Genomic DNA, 18,765 nt, shown 5'->3' on the forward strand with positions numbered 1-18,765 from the left:
CCTCAGTCCTAGACTGTTGTGTAGCCTTCCTTCATGAACAGGGTATGAGAGCAGAGTCTACCTCTTTTCCCGTGTGTATCTCATGGGGTCTTTGCAACACTGACACTCAAATTTCCTTTCAAGGCTGGTCATTAGAAAGGACACTTGTCATTCTGAGCCACACCTTACCTGCCCACGTATCAGGAATGCCTGGGAGCTTCTCAGAGCTGAGGGGCTAGTGCTGTACATTTCAGCTTTTCCAGGATCATAATTTCAGCTTAGATCCTAGAGGAAAAATACCAAAGCCCATTTCTTGTCTCTCCTGACCCCTTCATGATTATTTCAGAGAGTGAGTGCTTTTTTTTTTTTTTTTCCCCAGTCACCCCTGCAGCATATGGAAGTTCCTGGGCCAGGGATTGAATCTGAGCCAGAGCTGTGACCTACACCACAGCCATGGCAGCGCTGGATCCTTAACCCACTGTGCCAGGCCAGGGATTGAACCAGTGCCTCCACAGAGACAAGCTGGATCATTAACCCGCTGCACCACAGTGAGAACTCCAGGGAGTAGATTCTTAAAGTAGACAAGAGGAGGCAGCCCAGCTCTGAGGGCATCGGGAAACAGTTTACTCTGTGGGAAGGGGCTGATCTATATAAACATTAGTGAAGTCCAGCCAACATCAGGAGGTCAAGGAAGTCTCTCAAACTTTAAAAGTTCTGTCCATCTTCATCACCTTTATTTTTTTCTTTTTATGGCCACACCTGCAGTATATAGGAGTTCCCAGGCTAGGGGTTGAATTAGAGCTGCAGCTGCCAGCCTACATCACAGCCACAGCTACGCCAGATCCAAGCCATGTCTATGACCTACAACCACAACTCATGAGCAAGGCCAAGGATCAAACCTGCATCCTCATGGATACTAGTCGGGTTCTTAACCTGCTGAGGCACAACGGGAACTTCTCATCTTCATCACTTTAAGCCACTGACTCCTCCAGGAGGACCTATCTACAGACAGGGTGTGACAGAATAAAGGCCTCCCCTAAATGTTCATAATCTAATTCCCGGAACCTGTGAATAGGTTACGTTACTTGACAAAATTATAGATTTGATAAGTTAAGGCACTTTAGCTGGGGAGAGCATCATGTTTTATCCCCGGAGGCCAACCTAATCACATGGGTCCTTGAAAGGAAGACGATTTCAGGGCCATGGGCAGAAAGAGAATTGGCCATGGAAGAAGGGACAGAGAGGTGTGATGTGAGAACTCCACCCCCAGATACTGGTTCTGGAGGCAGAGGAAGAGACCATGAGCCAAGGAATGCAGGCAGCCTCTCGGAACTCGAAGAGGCCAGGAAACAGATCCTCCCCTAGAGTCTCCAAAAAGGAACCAGCCCTGCCCACATCTTGACTTTAGTCCAGTGAGATCTGTGTCAGACTTCTTACCAACAGCGCTGTAAGGTAAGAAACATATTTTTTAAGCCACTAAGTTTGTGGTAATTTGTTATAGCAGCAATAGAATAGGTTTCCTGACCTGTGGAAGAAGCATGATGTGATGGAAAAAACATGGCACAGTAAGAGAAGCCAGCCCTGGGAGCTCTTAGTGGCTCAGCAGGTTAAGGATCCAGTTATCACTGCAGTGGCTTGCATTGCTGCTGTGCCATGGGTTCAATCCCTGGACTAGGAATTTCCACACGCCATGGGTGCAGCCCTGTCTTCCTCCCAAAAAAAAGATTAAAAAAAAAAAAAAGGGAGAAGCAGCCAGCCCTGCCACAATATGTGACTTTAGGCAGATCGCAGTTTCCTATCTGTAAAATATGTGATTGTTTAAATCTGACATCAGTCAAGGGGGGGCATAGCTGGAGATACAGTAGGTGTTGATTTTAGCAAAAGCATTGCTAAAATCTGCTGAAATAGCTTCAAAGTCAGTAATGAGAACTGTGGGCCACCTGACAGCACTCTCAAGGGGATTTGCAGCTCTTTGATCACTGAAGCCAGAATGCCAATAGGTGTCCAGGGACTGCCTCAGGCCTCTTCTTGGCCCTGTGTGACGCAGAAGGGGCATTCATATATGCCGATGGCGCAGAGCTCTGAAGAAAAGCAGAGATTTCCTATTGTGGCTCAGCAGGTTAAGGACTCAATGTAATCTCCATGAGGATATGGGTTTGATCCCTGGCCTCGTTCAGTGGGCTGAAGATCTGGCATTGCCATAGCTATGGTATAGGTTGCAGATACAGCTTGGATCCTGTGTGGCTGTGGCTGTGGCATAGGCTGGCAGCTGCAGCTCCCTTTCGATCCCTAGCCCAGGCACTTCCAGATGCTGCAGGTATGGCCATAAAAAGAAAAAAAAAAAAAAAACCTCATGATTCAGATGTTGCAGCAGAGCAAAATGATGGCTCCCATCACAAAATGAACTGTAATAAAGATAAATAATAACAGCTAGCATTTATTGAAAAATAAAACTTTGGGCTCAAAAAATATACTATATCAGCATAGGCTTCACAATAGTTTATGCATAAGTATTTGAGGGGAAAGGCAGCTATTCGTTGTTTGGAGCTTGAAGGGATCTTAGTGTGTTCAACCCACTTACTTTACAAATTAGGAAACTGTGCTCAGTAGGCTATAAGTTCATTATGATTTAACCATATGACTAGCTGGGCTGGTGACAAAAGGCTGCCCTGTAGGACTACAACTACTTTACCAAATATGCCAAACATTGTGCTAACCATACCTACAGCCTCTTTTTAGAGCAGCAAACCCCTGATGATGAGGCAGCCATAGACCCCAAAAATTGTGTTAAGCAGCACCTCCTACCCCTATGAACTGAGCTGATTGAGAATACCAAGTGGTCAGTGGACTTGAGGCCAGCCCGTCCAGAGACCAGCCAGCGGCCTCTGGAGTGGCCTGGCCTGGAAATCAGGGAGGATGTGGGCTTATCAAATTGTCGGTCTCAGGAATGGAAGTGGGAAAACACAGAGGTGAGCCCTCAGCTAGCAATAGAAGCCAAAGGTGAAAGAATGCAGAGAGAAGAGTTTACGTGGTGCCACAGGGTCCTCCACCCTAAGCAGCTGTGCCTTGCTCCTTCTCTCTCTCGCCCCCTTAGAGCAGAGTGATTCTTCTGGCAGGGGTGACCCCAGCTTGATTATCATGAGGAGATAGGAGGAATGGATCTGCATGCAGGAGATTCGTGGGTGCCCCTTGGTGCTCTGTGCCTGGTGATACATTATCAATAAATGCGCAGTGGTGGCCACCGCAGCCTGAAAAGGCCACAGTCATCAGGGCTCAGACTTCTTGCAAATGAAGGCCTGGGTTACCCACCAGACAAACCACCTAGGCCAGCATCAAGTGTTGCTTGAGTGTCAGGGGGCATCCTGAATGGATGCGATGGAGGAAGCTGAGGGATCTCAGCTGCAGCCTTAGCACCAAGCACAGCACTGTAGCTTGTCCCACTAGCCTTCCTCCTGTAAGTTTTTCTTCCTTTTCCTCCCCTTCCCACTTTTAAGAAATTGTGACCTTGGAGAAGTGACAGAGTGACTTTAAGGAGGGGCCTGTGTGGAGCTGAGCAATGCGGGGGAAGGCACGCAGAGCCTCAGCCATCCTTGTTCCCCCAGGCCTTTCCACTTGGTGAGCTTCAGCCTGGCTTCCAACTGCCAGCATCTCTGGAGCTTTTCTTCGGCAGGCGGTGAGAGAAAGTGCTGGAAATCAGTGCCTCCCCACAGAGCAGTTCTCAACTGATGACTGGTGGGAACTGGTATATACCCTAGCAACCTCACTCTGGGGGACTAACTCAGAGGGCACATGGTCTACACTGGCTCTCGGCGTTACCCAATGGCGCTGAGCCCAGTTTTCCACCACGGACATAAAGTGGTATCTCCTTGTTATTTTAAATTGCATATCCCTGACTCCTAGTGAATCTGAACATATTTTCATGTTTGTTAGCTAGTTGGATTTGCTCTTCTATTGATGTTAGATCCTCTGTATTTTTTCTCCCTCCAGAATTTTATTTTGAAAATTTCAAGCCTAAAGGAAAGTTTAAAGAACACAGTGAATTCTTATATGTCCTTCATCTAGCATGTCAGTCAAGCCTCAAACCGTTCTTACCACATAAAGAAATGACAATTGTGTGACTGATGGGGTGTTAACCATGGTGGTAAGCATATTGCAATATACAAATGTATCAAATCAACACACTGTACACCTTTCACCTACGCAATGTTATATGTAAGTTCTATCTCAAAAAAGACTCAGAAAAGCAGACCATTAGGGTACACATATAGATATACATACACACATTTTTTTTTCAGTTAAGAATTTTTTTTTTTTTTCAGTTAAGAAATTTGTTTCCTGTCATGGCTCAGCGGAAACGAATCTGACTAGCATCCATGAGAATCCAGGTTCGATCCCTGGCCTCACTCAGTGAGTTAAGGATCCTACGTTGCCATGAATTGTGGGGTAAGTTGAAGACATGGCTCGGATCTGGCATTGCTATGGCTGTGGTGTAGGCCAGCAGCTATAGCTCCACTTGGACCCCTCGCCTGGGAACCTCCATATGCCATGGGAGTAACCCTAAAAAGACCCCCCCCAAAAAAAGAGAGAGAGATTTGTTATAGGACAATTGCTCTTACCCAATCAATGCAATTCTAAGAGCTAGTCTGTGAAAGGTGGTCATCTTTGCTTCTAATGCTGGAGCTTGGAGTCTGCAGGGAGGCAAGGTGGATGGATAGTAGGGCAGAAGGGATAAGCCAGAACCCATGAAGACTGCCTGGAAATTGAGTCAGTCTCTTGCTGCCTCCAGCTTCGATGCCCTGAGTGTCCTGCAAGAGCAGCTTTGCTCTCCCCTACCAGGCGCCACTGCTCTAAAACGCAAGCCCCACTGGTACAGTGTCCCAGCCCAGCGTCGGCTCTCAGTAAACAGCTGCCTGTCCCAGGACCATTTCTTATATTATTCTTACTTGTCCCAAAGAGTTGAACCGCCTTGTTCTCATATGTACAAACACCTAGTTTGGATTCCTGTTTACTTATTGATATGATTAATTGGCCTTAGAGCACATTCTGGTATTTGGTAAGGCACATTTCTCTTGCCTTTTTTTTTTTTTTTTAATTGGGAGTTCCCTTGTGGCACATATTGGTGTTGTCACTGCAGCAGCTGGGGTCCCTGCTGTGGTGCAGGTTTGTTCTCTGGCCTGGGAACTTCCACATGCCATGGGTGCGGCCAATATATATATATAAATACACAAATATATATAAATATATGTATACACAAATATATATGTATATTTGTCCTTGACTATTCTTTGAAAAACAAATTGCAATTATCTTGATGGTCTACATAAATTTGGGGAGTAACGATATTTTTTCTGATATTTTGTTTTCCCAGTATGGTGGATTTTCTACTTGTCCCAATCTTGCTTTATATCTTTTTTTTTTTTTGTCTTTTTTTTTGTTGTTGTTGTTGTTGTTGCTGCTATTTCTTGGGCCGCTCCCGCAGCATATGGAGGTTCCCAGGCTAGGGGTTGAATCGGAGCTGTAGCCACCAGCCTACGCCAGAGCCACAGCAACGCGGGATCCGAGCCGTGTCTGCAACCTACACCACAGCTCACGGCAACGCCGGATCGTTAACCCACTGAGCAAGGGCAGGGGCCGAACCCTCAACCTCATGGTTCCTAGTGGGATTCGTTAACCACTGCGCCACGACGGGAACTCCCTGCTTTATATCTTTTAATTATATTGTATAACTTTCTTCATATGAGTATAGTACTAGGTGTTCCTGACTAAATTTACATACTATAAAACTTCCAGTTATAAAAAAAAAAAATAAGTCCTGGGGATTAATGTTCAGCATGGTGACTATAGCTAATAATACTGAATTGTATATTTGAAAGTTACTAGGAGAGTAGATCTTAAAAGTTCTTACCACGAGGAAAAAAATTGTAACTGTGCAGTGATGGATGTTAACTAGAGGTACTGTGATTACTTTGCAAAATATGCAAACACTGACTCATATTGTACACCTGAAACTAATAATATGTCAATTATATCTCAATTTTTACAAAATGACATACCATAACATGGAGGTTTCAAAAGTAGTCTCAGTGCCAGCTGCCAGGATTACAGCTAATGATCTGGGGTAAATCACTCTATTTCTCAGTGTTCTTTTCTGCAAAATAAGAATGATAATAGTAATCCATCCGAAGAGGGTGTTGGAGGATTGCACAGAATAGTGCATGGCATTATGGTGACTGTTAACAGTTATTACCCTAAGAATTTTATAATTTTCTAACTGTAAATTGAATATTTTTCCTATTATCAATATGAGATGCCTATTGCTAGAATAGGAAAAAAAGCAGTTTATTTTCATTATATTTATCTTACGTCCAGTCAACTTTCCAAATGGTAATATCTTTTTTGTTTGTTTGTTTGTTTTTGTTTTTTTAGGGCCGCACCCACAGCATATGGAAGTTCCCAGGCTAGGGATCGAACCAGAGCTACAGCTGCTGGCCTAAGCCACAGCCACAGCAACCTACACCACAATTCATGGCAACATGGGATCCTTAACTCGCTGGATGAGGCCAGGGATCGAACCTGCATCCCCATGGATGCTAGTCAAATTCATTTCCACTGAGCCACGATAGGAACTCCCAAATTATAATGTCCTTTTACTTGAGTTTTTTTTACTAAAGTCTTGAATTTTTTGATATGGTCATATCAGCAAAACATATAGCTATATAATTTTTCAGATAATGTAGCAATTCACCTTCTTGTTTTACTCCATTTGGTAAAACTTCCAAGATATGTTAAATAATAAGGAAAATACCAGGCATTCTATCTAAATTTTTCTTTTTATAAAGTGCTTTAGTGTTTGACTACTGAGAACAGTATTTGCTGTTAGGGTTTAGTAAAAAGTCCTAATTGTATTTAAACAGTTTTCTTCTTTTTTACATAGTTTTTATGAGGAATGATATTGTTATGGTCACTCTATATATTAAATATGGGAGTCTTATTCTATAGTCTCAACTACTTTATTTATTTATTTATTGTCTTTTCTAGGGCCGCTCCAGTGGCATATGGAGGTTCGCAGGCTAGGGATCTAAGTGGAGCTGTAGCCACCGGCCTATGCCAGAGCCACAGCAACGCGGGATCTGAGCCGAGTCTGCAACCTACACCACAAGCTCATGGCAACGCCAGATCCTATGCCCACTGAACAAGGACAGGGATCGAACCCCCGACCTCATGGTTCCTAGTTAGATTTGTTAACCACTGATTTGTTAACGGGAACTCCAGTCTCGACTTCTTTAAATGGCATGGAAATAACTCTTGAAGTTTAGATAGAGCTCAGCTATGGCACTATTTGAAAACAGTCTTTTCTAAAAGTAGATCCCTGGGGTTCCCATCGTGGCGCAGCAGAAACGGATCCGACTAGGAACCATGAAGTTGCAGGTTTGATCCCTGGCCTCGCTCAGTGGGTTAAGGATCTGGTATTGCCGTGAGCTGTGGTGTAGGTCGAAGACATGGCTTGGATCTGGTGTTGCCGTGGCTGTGGCATAGGCTGGCAGCTGTAGCTCCAATTGGACCACTAGCCTGGGAACTTCCATATGCTGTGGATGCGGCCCTAAAAAAAGGACAATAGACCAAAAAAAAAAAAATTAAAAAAAAAAGTAGATCCCTGATCACCTTTCTGGTCCAGTTTTCTCTAAGATGACTTGAGCTATTCAAACTTTCCTCTTTTGGGGGGGTCAATTTAGATCATTTATATTTTTTTCCTGAAATGTATCCATTTCCTCTAAATTTTAAAATTGGTTGCCAAGGAATTTTAAGTTGTGCTTTTTAAAAATTTTCTTTTTTGGCCATACCTACAGCATATGGAAGTTCCCTGGCCAGGGCCTGAATCTACAAGCCAGAGCTTCGACTTGTGCCACAGCTGTAGCAATACTGTATCCTGTTCCCCATAGTGGGAACTCCAACTCAGACTTTCTTCATAATCCTTTTATACTCTCTTCTATCTGTAATAATGTTTTCTTTCTCATAACTAATCTTTTCTATTTTTACTCTCTTTTTTCTCCTTACTTGGGCTTGCAAGAAGTTTCCCTATTTTATTAGCCCTTTAAAGAACTTTTTTTAAAAGTATATTTTTTTAGTATTTTTCATTCTATATATTATAGTATGATTTAATATATATCATAATATATATATATATTCCATTCCATTCACATCAGCTTTTGTTATTTCCTAATTAGTTTTGGTTTCTTTTCTTGTTCTTTTTATTTTTTTATTTTTGCTTTTTAGGGCCACACTCACAGCATATGGAGGTTCCCAGGCTAGGGGTCTAATCGGAGGTACAGCTGCTGGCCTAAGCCACAGCCACAGACAGCAACGCCAGATCCGAGCCACATCTGCAACCTACACCACAGCTCACGGCAATGCTGTATCCTTAACCCACTGAGCAAGGCCAGGGATCAAACCTGCAACCTCATGATTTCTAGTCAGATTTACTTTTTATAATTTTTTGAAGTAAATATTCCCTTTATTTTTTCAGGGATATAAAATATGATACAAGGTAATTGAGAAGGTTTCTGGCATTACGCTATTTTCTCATTCAGCATTTAAGTTTTGTGAACACAGTAAGTTTGCTCTTTTTATTTTATTTTTGTCTTTCTAAGGTCAAACCTGTGGCATATGGAAGTTCCCAGGCTAGGGGCTGAATCAGAGCTGTAGTTGCAGGCCCAAGCCACAGCCACATCAACTCGGGAACCAAGGCAGGTTTTCAACCTACACCACAGCTCAGGGCCACACTGGTTCCTTAACCCACTGATGGAGGCCCGGGATCAAATCCGAGTCTTCATGAATCCTAGTTGGGTCCGTTACTGCTGAGCCACAATGGGAACTCCAATTTTGTTCTTTTTAAAAGCCAGTTTTACTGTATTGCAATTTTTATATATTACATTTTTATATACATTAAATTTTTTTATCAGTTTTAAGTGTACAATCCTATGAGTTTTGCCAAATGTATTTGGCCATGTAACCAACACCACAATCAAGATGCATCACCCCAAAAGTTCTCTCCTACCCCTTTGTTAGCAGTCCCCACACCAATTTCAGCTTTAAACTTGAATTCCCTTTGTTGAATATCATCATTACCACTGCTTTCCGTTTATCTGCCTGGTATCCTTTTCCCACACCTTTATTTTGAAAGTTTCTTTATCACTTTAGTTGTGTTTTGTTTGTTTTTTTGGCCATGCCCCTCCCTCTGCATGTGGAAATTCCTGGGCCAGGGATCAAACCCAAGCCACAGCAACAACCCAAGCCACTGCAGTGAGGATACTGGATTCCCAACCCGCTGCACCGCAAGAGAACACCTTAAGTGAATATATTTTTATTTTTATTTTGTTTTATTTTTTTGTCTTTTTGCCCTTTCCAGGGCTGCTCCCGCAGCATATGGAGGTTCCCAGGCTAGGGGTCAATTCGGAGCTGTAGCCGCTGGCCTACACCACAGCCACAGCAACGCGAGATCCAAGCCGTGTCTGCAACCTACACCACAGCTCATGGCAACACCGGATCCTTAACCCACTGAGCGAGGCCAGGGATCAAACCCACAATCTCATGGTTCCTAGTCGGATTCGTTAACCACTGAGCCATGACGGGAACTCCTTAAGTGCATATAAAGAAAAATAATAGGGACCAGAATTTGATTTATAACAAAGTCTAACAGCCTTCTAATGGAAGAATTCAGGCCAATCATATTTACTGTAATAAATGATGTATTTGATTATTATTTCCATCTTGTTCTTAAATTTCTTAACATTATTTGAACTCTTCTTTACCTTTGCTGGATTGAATGAATGACTGCTCATCCCACTTCCTCCCTTGTTATTTGGAGGTTATCGTTCTATTTGTAGTTACCATCACTTGCCCTCCTCTCTTAAATAAAGCACATGTGGCTCTTCTAGTGTGTGAAAACAGAACAGCTATTTCCTTCATACTCTTATCTTCCACTTCCTCCACACCCCAATAATATATGGCCTTTAGGTCATTTTCGCTCCCCCTCCCCCTCCCATTTCTGCCTCCCAACCCCTCTCCCCTTAGGTCCTGGAACACAAACCTTCCCCTATCCCCACCTCTAGAGTTTTATTGCGATCATTTAGTCTTTATTAGAATTTCCCTCGCAGTGTTCCATCTGTTTCAAGAGTCCTTATTTAGCATTTTTATTACATGTTATAAATACATAGAGGTGTAGATATAAATATATAGATCATGGTTCGTTGCTCCCCACTGCTTTCTTTCCCCTTCTCGTCATCTTCCCCATCTTAAAATCTCTGTTCCGATTCATTTTTTATTTCATTAGAGTCTTCAGAGTATTTCTCAGGTGAGTGATTTTTGCGAATCTTCAGATATCTTCCTTCCTTGCCTGGTTCTGGGTTGCAGACCTTTTAACAGTGTAAGACAGTTTTGCTGTCTTTTAACTTTCGGGGTACCAGATAGGAAGAAAGAACTTTCTTTCTGACTGAAAATGTGTAAGATTTCCCATATCCTTTAAAGCAGAGGAATTTTAACCTGTATATGGCTAGGTGTGTGTTTTTTTTGTTCTAGTCTTACTAAGATATAATTGACATGCAGCACTTATAACTTTAAGGTGTACAGCATAATAATTTGACTTACAGCATGAAATGATTATTGCAACAAGTTTAGGGACCATCATCTCATAAAAATATGAAATTAAAGAAATAGAAAAAATGTTTTTCTTGTGATGAGAACTTAAGATTTACTCTCAACAACTTTCAAAGGTTAACATACAGCAGTGTTAACTATATTTATTATGTTATGTACATTACATTTCTAGTATTTGTCTAAAAACTGGAATTTTGTGCCTTTCGACTGCCTTGATAAATGTGTGTTTTTTTCTGTCAATCCAATTTGTAACACATTCTTCAGCTCAGGGAAATTTCATCTATTACTTAATTATGACCTCTCTTGTTTCTTTTTTCCAGGAACTCTTAGAATTTGCAGTTAAGTCTCCTGGGTGTGTTCCAATTTCCTGTCTTTCACCACATGATTTACATCTGCATATTTTTGTTACCTGTTTTGAGATACTTCATCTGTTTATTTATTTATTTATTTTTGTCTTTTTTTTTTTTTTTTTAGGGCTGCACCCGCAGCATATGGAGGTTCCCAGGCTAGGGGTCCAATTGGAGCTGTTGCTGCCAGGCTACGCCACAGCCACAGCAACGCCAGATCTGAGCCATGTCTGCTACCTACACCACAGCTCATGGAAACACCAGATCCTTAACCCACTGAGTGAGACCAGGGATCGAAACTGCAACCTCATGGTTCCTAGTCTGATTCTTTTCCGCTGTGCCAGGACAGGAACTCCCTGTTTGTTTATTGAAGTAAGTTGATTTACAATGTCATGTTAATTTCTGCTGTACAAGATATTTCATTTGATTTCTAGAACTGTTTTTGAGTTTTAGCAGTGTCTGTCCTCTCCTTTGATTTATCTATGGACATTTTTAGTTCAAATATCACATTTTTCGGTTCAGGGAAATCTTGTGTGTTTGACCTTCACACCTATCTCCTCCCAGCTCTCATTTTTTTTCAGTCAGAGGTTCATCTGTTTCCTTCAGCAGGCCTCTCTGCCCTCTGGTTTGTCTGCACTCTCTCACCTTCAAGAACTGAGAAAGTCAATCCACCATTAGTTTTTTGGAGAGTGAGGGAAATTCAGCGAAACCATGCATTGTTCTTGGGAAGCAGGCCATTTCTGGGACTTGCTGCCTTTCCCAAGGTCCTTGTTCTTGGCTCTGAGGCTATTCTTCAGAAACCTGTCTGTGGGGAATTATCTCAGCCAAGAGTTCAGAAGAGCCCACTTAAAGTTTATCACCTGTAGCTGGGAATTGCCAGAGGGGTGTGGAGGCTTCAGTAGGGTGCCACACGCCCAGAATCCCCTCGATCTGAGCAGTCTAAGTATTATTGACAGATACAGTGATATTTACCAAAAGGCTAAAAAACAGAAGCCATTAATAGTAGGTGCCTCTGGGAACTACAACTGAGTGTAGGAATGAGGTTGGGGCATAGCCTTTCACTTTGTTTTTTCTGCCTCAACTTTGGCACCTTTAACTTTTGGAGCCAGAAATTCTTTGTTGTGAGTGTTTGATCTGTGTGTTGTAGAATGTTTAGGTGCATCCCTGGCCTCTAACTACTATATACCAATGGCACTTCCTCTCCAGCTGTGACAGCCAAAAATGTCTCTGGATATTGCCAAATGTCCTGGGGCGGGGAGTGGAATGGAGAAGTCATGTATGGTTGAGAACCACTGTTTTGTTTTTCTTTTACCATGTCCTCACACTATTCCTATAATTAAAACATTTAACTGAAGTCATAAGACCAAGTAGGAAATATAATGCTGGAGTGAGGAAGCAGAAATGTGAAGCACGGAATATAAAGGGATGGAAAAGCAAATTAGCAAAGTGGGAAGCAATTTGCAAGTAAGAGACAGAGAGGGAGTTCCGGCCGGCCCAGTGGGTTAAGGATCTTGTGTTGCTGAGGCTGTGGTGTAGCTGCAGGGGCAGCTGAAAAAGAGAGAAAAAAAAAAAGAAGGAGGCATAATATCTGAGTCATAAGGCTACAGGAGCAGGAGTGTGAAGAACCACATCCTCCTGTTACCGAGGTCCCCTTTGTTGTATTCTTTACCAACAAAGGCCCTGTAGATTTAGTATTCAATAAAGAGATGGGTCCCCACTATTTGTTGCTGCTACTATATTCATTTCACTTTAAGAGAGACTCTGAACAGGCGTTCCCGTTGTGGTGCAGTGGAAGCGAATCTGACTAGGAACCATGAGGTCGTGGGTTCAATCCCTGGCCTTGCTCAGTGGGCTAAGGATCCGGTGTTGCCATGAACTGTGGTGTAGGTCACAGATGTGGCTCATATCCTGAGTTGCTGCGCCTATGGCAGGGTCAGCAGCTACAGCTCCGACTTGACCCCTAACCTGGGAACCTCCATATGTCCCAAGTGCGGCCCTAAAAAGACAAAAGACCAAAAAGAAAAGAAAAAAAAAATTGGAAAGCAGTGTTTGGTAAGGTAGTGAGCTCCCTGTCTCTGGGAGTGTTTAAGAAGCTCATGGTGGTTCCTGCAGTGGGTATAAGTTTGGGTCAGATCTGTCAGCTTCCTTCCAGCTATTCTATGCTAGAAATATAAGAGCTTGACAAGAGACTTACACAGCAAGCAGAAATCTCTTAGGCTCCTATGGCATGATAACACATTTAAGTAAATCAGAGGAGGGTGGCTGGTGGAGGCTGAGGGATAAGGAAAGATCTCAAAGGTTTAGCATCTTCAGCTGGTCCTGGTCAGCTCAGCTGGTCTTTTCTCCCGCAGAATTAGAACTCGTGGTTACAAGATATAGGAAATCTAATTAATTTAGTTTGACTTACAGAAAAAGGGAATTTATTAGCTTACATAATCAAAAAATTCAGGAGTCTGGTCTAGCTCTGGGCGTGGCTGGATCCACAGTTTCAAATGAAGTCATTAAGACTTGGTCTCCATGTCCCAGCTTTGTTTCTCTCCTTTATACCCAAAATTAGCTTGGAAGTTTAGACAACTTTTTTTTTTTTTTTTCCTTTTTACCACCACACCTGCAGCATATGGAATCAAATCAGAACTGCAGCTGCGGCTTAGGCCATAGTCTGGCAATGGCAACATGGGATCCCAGCAGCATCTTTGACCTATGCAGCAGCTTATGCCAAAGCCCACCCCTTAACCCACTGAGCAAGGCTAGGAATCCAACTGCGTGCCCAGACCCTCACAGAGAGCATGTGGGGTCCTTAACCCACTGAACTACAACAGGAGTTCCACTTGAGACTCATCCTGACAGAGTGCAGAGCAAAGCCAACTTTGCAGTGGCCTTGGCTGAAGGCTTTCCAAGGCCCCCTTCCCACCTGTAAGTAATTCCTTAAGAATGTTTTATCATTGAGCCTTTGACTGTCCCAAAGACCCTGCCTCTTCACATCTTGAACTTAACCCTGTCCTCCCAGTTGGGATCTCAGGAAGAGGGGGAGAGCTGGGGCCCCTGGACATTTGCCTGGAACAGGGCGTTTCTTCTGGCTGGAAACAGATAGCAGTGAGTGAAGGAAGGCCGATAAAGAAAGCACCTGGAGCTGTGGAAGGGGAGAGGACTACCAGGTATTTCGTGAGCGGTGACCAGCTAGCAAGGTGTGGCCAAGGGGCCCCTAGAAGGTGTCTGAGGCGGGGTCTGGCTACTCCTACTTAGTTCCCTGGACGCAGGAATCAGTAAGTTGGCACAGTCCTGGGCGTTCAATCCTGGGGGCCTAGGCTAGTCTAGGAGCCACGAGCCTCAATGATCGGTGAAGTAAGAAGAAAAATTCAAGGGTGGTAAGGGAGAGAAGGCAGAGGATTCAGGCTTTGGGAACTGAAAGGAAAACCAAGTTCATATCGCACCCAACTTCAAACAGTGAGTCCGCTCCATTCCGCGAACGCGGGAGGCGGCGGCTCTGACAACCACCTGCCCAGAGCTCGGCGAAGTCCCGGGAGAGACTCCCTCTCTCCGCAGGCTGCGGGCCGGGCCGCACGTCGCCTGCGCAGAGGCGGGGGCCAGGCCGCGTGGTGGCAGGAGGGGGCGCGCGGGGCTCGGTCCTGAGCGAGCCGAAGCAGCGGGCACCGCGGAGCCCTGCCGAGAGGGAGGTCTACAGCCTGGATTGGGGGCGTTTGAAACTTTGGCTGCGGTTCCGGGCTTGTCCTAGAAGGTGGGCAGGACTCCAGCTCCTGGTTCTTCTAGAGTCGGGTTCTCCCAGGGAGGGGACACACTGAGCCATCTTCAGCACAGCAGCGCTCAGAACCCCACCTGGCGCTGCCAGTGGTTCCCCGCATCCGGTGCCCGCCCCTAAAGCCACCTTCCCTCCCACACAGCCCCAGCTGCCCGCCCTTAACCGCGACAGGGGCCTCTTCTGGGGAGGCCCAGTTGGGGTCCTCAGAGGTCCAGGAAGGTCTGGGGCATTTGGGTTAGAGTGTGTGTGTGCGTGTGTGTCCGTCCGTCCGCCCGCCCCCCTTCTGATTGGTACCACCAGGCTGATCTCAAGCTCTGTGGTTTTGTGGGGGTTTTTTTGTTTTTCTTTCCGTGACTCTTAAGCGGGAAGGAGAGGAGTTTGGACGTAAAAGCCTCAGCTTCCCCTTTCTTCTGCTCAAATCTTAGTAAACTTTGTCAAGAGATCTACAAAGGTCAGGCGATCTGCAGAGATGGAAGGGAGAAATGGCCGAGATCTGCTGTGGGTTATGGCCCCAGGGAAGGAAGGTCAGAAGCTGGGAAGCTTGCAAACCCTGGGTGATGGGAGTGGGGAGGCTTTGCGTGCAAATCCTGGGGGATATTCTAGAAGTGGCTGGACTCCTTCCTCCACCCTTGGCACCCATCCCTGCAGCACTGATGCTGAGGCCCCTTTCGACGCCTCTCTCTCAGGTAGACCCACCCAGAGACCAAAGTTCACATCCCCACCATATGGAACCTGTTGCAGGTGTGCAGCTCTCTAGGTAAAATCTAAACATTTTTTCAGAAGTTTTATTTAAAAACTTGGGGACACGACAGAGAACAACAGGATAGAGACTGGTATTTTGCCAGGGTTCTCAAACCAGAAATCAAGCTTGGGTTCTTCAGTTCACTGGGTTCCCTCCAGCCTGTGGGATCCTGAGCAGGATACCCATACATATCCTCTCAGGCTCTAACCCCCTCCCCCACTGCCTACTTCCTGTGGCTGAGGAGACACTGAGGCGTCAGCACAGACCATGAGGCAGCCGGAGTGGGGAGCATCTGATTAAACTCCGGAAGGAGGACTGAAAACCTGGGAGTTTGGGGGTTGGGAGGAATAGATGAAAAAAAAGGGGTGGGGAGGGGGCCACTGCCTTTGCTTCCTCCATTGTCAAGAAGCTGGGGGCCTGGCGTTCCTCTGAGATGGGTCGGTCACAACTCAGAAAAGAAGTTAAGGGAACACCCCCCCTGTGACTGGGCAATGGCTGCTTGTCTTCAGGGGGGGTTGGAAAACAGTCACACCTCAGACAGGGTAGCAGTAACCCCTGCAACAGAGGAGGTGGGGGAGATGCGTGCCCCAGTGTGCCAGGCCCTCCATCTCAGCTGGGTGCAGGCTGGCTGTTGGCGTAGGCCTGGTCTGGAAAGGAAGCCCGGGCTCTGCGGGTCTGGGCACACACTGAGGCGTAGAGCTCCGGCTCAGGACCTGAAGCCTGGGGCTCTGGCTCAGAGTCCAGCACCACCTCTGAGTATTTGATGGGGCTTGCAGGGCTGGGGATCCGGCCCTGAGGAGGCCGCAGCTGCAGACTGGTATAGCACATCACCTCTTCTGCAGCCTGGAGATGCAAGGCTGTTAGAAGTTCACTGGACCCTTGAAAAAAATCCCCCACTTCTTCCCGCCACAACTGACTCACCCTGGCAGAGCTTCCAGGTGTTGGTTCCTGTTGGTCTGGCCCTTGTTCTTGAGACAGCCGTCCTGGGACAGGCAACAGGAATCTGGTCACTTCTTGGTCCTCCCCCTGCACCTCTTCATCCCACCCACCCAGGACATGGCCACTGTGCCCCTTCCCTCTGCCACCTTCCTACCTGTCTGCAGATAATGCAGGTTCCCATACAGGGGGACTTCGTCCACAGACTCGCCAGACCTGCAACACAGAGTTTAGGGGATCAGGGGACTTTGTGGTAAGGGGCATCAACCCATTTCTGTTGTCCGCTACTCACCTTCCCAGACCTGGATGCCTCCTGCTCCGGCCTCTAGTCCACTGGGACAAGTGCACAGCCAGCGAGATGAGAAGTAGCAGCGTCACAGCCGCTAAGATGGCCCACAGTCCCCAGGCCGTGATCACAGAGGGGATTCCTGTGGATGTGAGAGGATGGGGGCTCTTACTGCCCAGCCTAACCCTCCAGGTCCCAGCAGGTGGGACATAGGGCCACGTGACCCCTACCCCTGCCCCGCCCAGCTCACCAAGCGCTAACAGATCCGTGCAGTTATGACCTCTGCTCGGGACTGCTGGTGTGGAAGCCGGATTTGCCATCTTGCCCAGAGTCAAGGGTCAGCCTGATTTATGGCTTGACAGCTGCAGCAGCCCCCTTTACTCCCACCCCTCCCTGAGCCTGGCCCCCACAGCGCAGCATCTCCAGTACCAGTGGCGGTGGCCAAGTCGCTGGTTTCCGGGGAGGAAGGGGGAGGGGAGGGATGAGTGAAAGAACAAAGACACCGCCCTGTGCCTGCACCTGCGCCAGCCACCCAGCAGCTCCTAAGCTTCCGCCCCCCCCCCCGCCCCCGGCGTGGCCCTGTACCCACTTCAGCCAGAGAGGAGGCAAGCCTGAGTTAGCTGAGCCACTGGGCAGGTGAGGTCGTGACCCTGAGGTGGGCAGAAGTACAATGAGGCAGGACCAACAAGACAAGAAAGCCAAGCCTTATGAGATTCCTTTCTGCCACAGGATGTCTGCCTTTTCTCTCCAAACCTTTGAATCCCATGGCAGGGAACAGAGGATGTAGTCCTCAGTGAGCGTGCTATAAAGTGGAGTGGGGTGAGGAGGTCCCCTGGTGCCTACAATCCTACCACACCCTAAGGCTGACTCCCTGGGGCATATGTTAAGATGACACTTGTCTGTTATTACTGGTATAATAGTTTGGAGGATAGAGGAAGCTTAATTCCCTCCTCCTGGGCCACTTCATCCAAACTGTCTACCTCAAAAGTTAGTTGAATTAAAGAAACCTCTGTCCCAGTCCTTGCCTGGGAAACAGTCCTGCCTTCCACTTCTTCCCTTCGGGGAGCAAAGGAGTACCTACCTGCCCTGCCCAGAGACAGCCCAACCACATGGGAGGCTATTGATGTGGGAAGAGGATTTTAAGTTCCAAATACAAACCTTACACCAGAGGTCAGAGAAATGTTTTGTCTGGCCCATACAATGCTTAAATTTTTTTTTTTTTTTGAATCATTGCAGTGATGTGCCAAGGATGGGGGTGGCAGGAGAGGTCCTGCCCCCTCCAGTTGCAGGCGATAAGAGGGTATTGTCTGCAGAGAATTTCAAATGAAAACTGACTAAAAATCAGTCTCAAAGATTTTTTTTTCTTTTTGGGGCCACACCTGCAGCATGTGGAAGTTCCCAGGCTAGGGGTCCAGTCAGAGCTACAGCTGCTGGCCTACACTACAGCCACAGCAACGCCAAATCTGAGCCTTGTCTGTGCCCTACACCACAGCTCACGGAAATACTGGATCCTTAACCCACTGATCGAGGCAGGGATCACACCTACATCCTCATGGATACTAGTCGGATTCATTTCTGCTGAGCCACAGTGGGAACTCCAAAGTCAGTCTTCTTTTTATCGCCATGTTCTAGCGATTCTAAAAAAGATCAATGACAAATTATTCCTTTCAGAAAAATATTTTGTAGATCTACATTCTTAACTTGCTGTGGTTACTGATGAGTTTTAATACTATATAAGCTTCAAATGAGCACATTTGTATTGTAATCTACAAAATGGAAGTTCATCTGTAGAACTCCTAGTTATACAACTTGCTCCTATCATAAGCAGGATGCCACAGGATGTCTGCCTTTTCTCTCCAAACCTTTGAATCCCATGGCACGGAACAGAGGATGCAGGTTCATCTACATGTGTTTTTATATCTAGAATTAGTTCTTAAAAATTTGGAATTGGAGTTCCCACCATGGTGCAGTGGGTTAAAAACCCAACTGCAATGGCTCAGGTCACTGGAGTTTTGGGTTCGATCTCCCACCCTGTGCAGTAGGTTAAAGGATCCGGCAGCTGCAG

At 45.9% G+C, this 18,765-nt stretch overlaps 1 protein-coding gene and 1 long non-coding RNA gene across 2 annotated transcripts; one reads left to right on the forward strand and one right to left on the reverse strand.

Moving 5' to 3' along the window:
• On the forward strand, positions 12,951 to 15,855 carry LOC110255822. Its single transcript, XR_002336687.1, has 2 exons — positions 12,951 to 14,715; positions 15,162 to 15,855. It is a non-coding gene; the product is annotated as an uncharacterized LOC110255822 (long non-coding RNA).
• Positions 15,506 to 17,212, reverse strand: SIT1 (signaling threshold regulating transmembrane adaptor 1). The gene is made up of 5 exons (XM_005660221.3): positions 16,951 to 17,212; positions 16,707 to 16,842; positions 16,572 to 16,630; positions 16,400 to 16,461; positions 15,506 to 16,321 (listed from the first exon to the last, which is right to left on the reverse strand). The coding sequence occupies exons 1-5, from the start codon at positions 17,018 to 17,020 to the stop codon at positions 16,088 to 16,090; spliced, it is 561 nt and encodes a 186-aa protein (XP_005660278.1). The 5' UTR covers positions 17,021 to 17,212; the 3' UTR covers positions 15,506 to 16,087.

The sequence above is a fragment of the Sus scrofa genome, chromosome 1 (genome assembly GCF_000003025.6).
Source record: "Sus scrofa isolate TJ Tabasco breed Duroc chromosome 1, Sscrofa11.1, whole genome shotgun sequence".
Taxonomy (NCBI): domain Eukaryota; kingdom Metazoa; phylum Chordata; class Mammalia; order Artiodactyla; family Suidae; genus Sus; species Sus scrofa.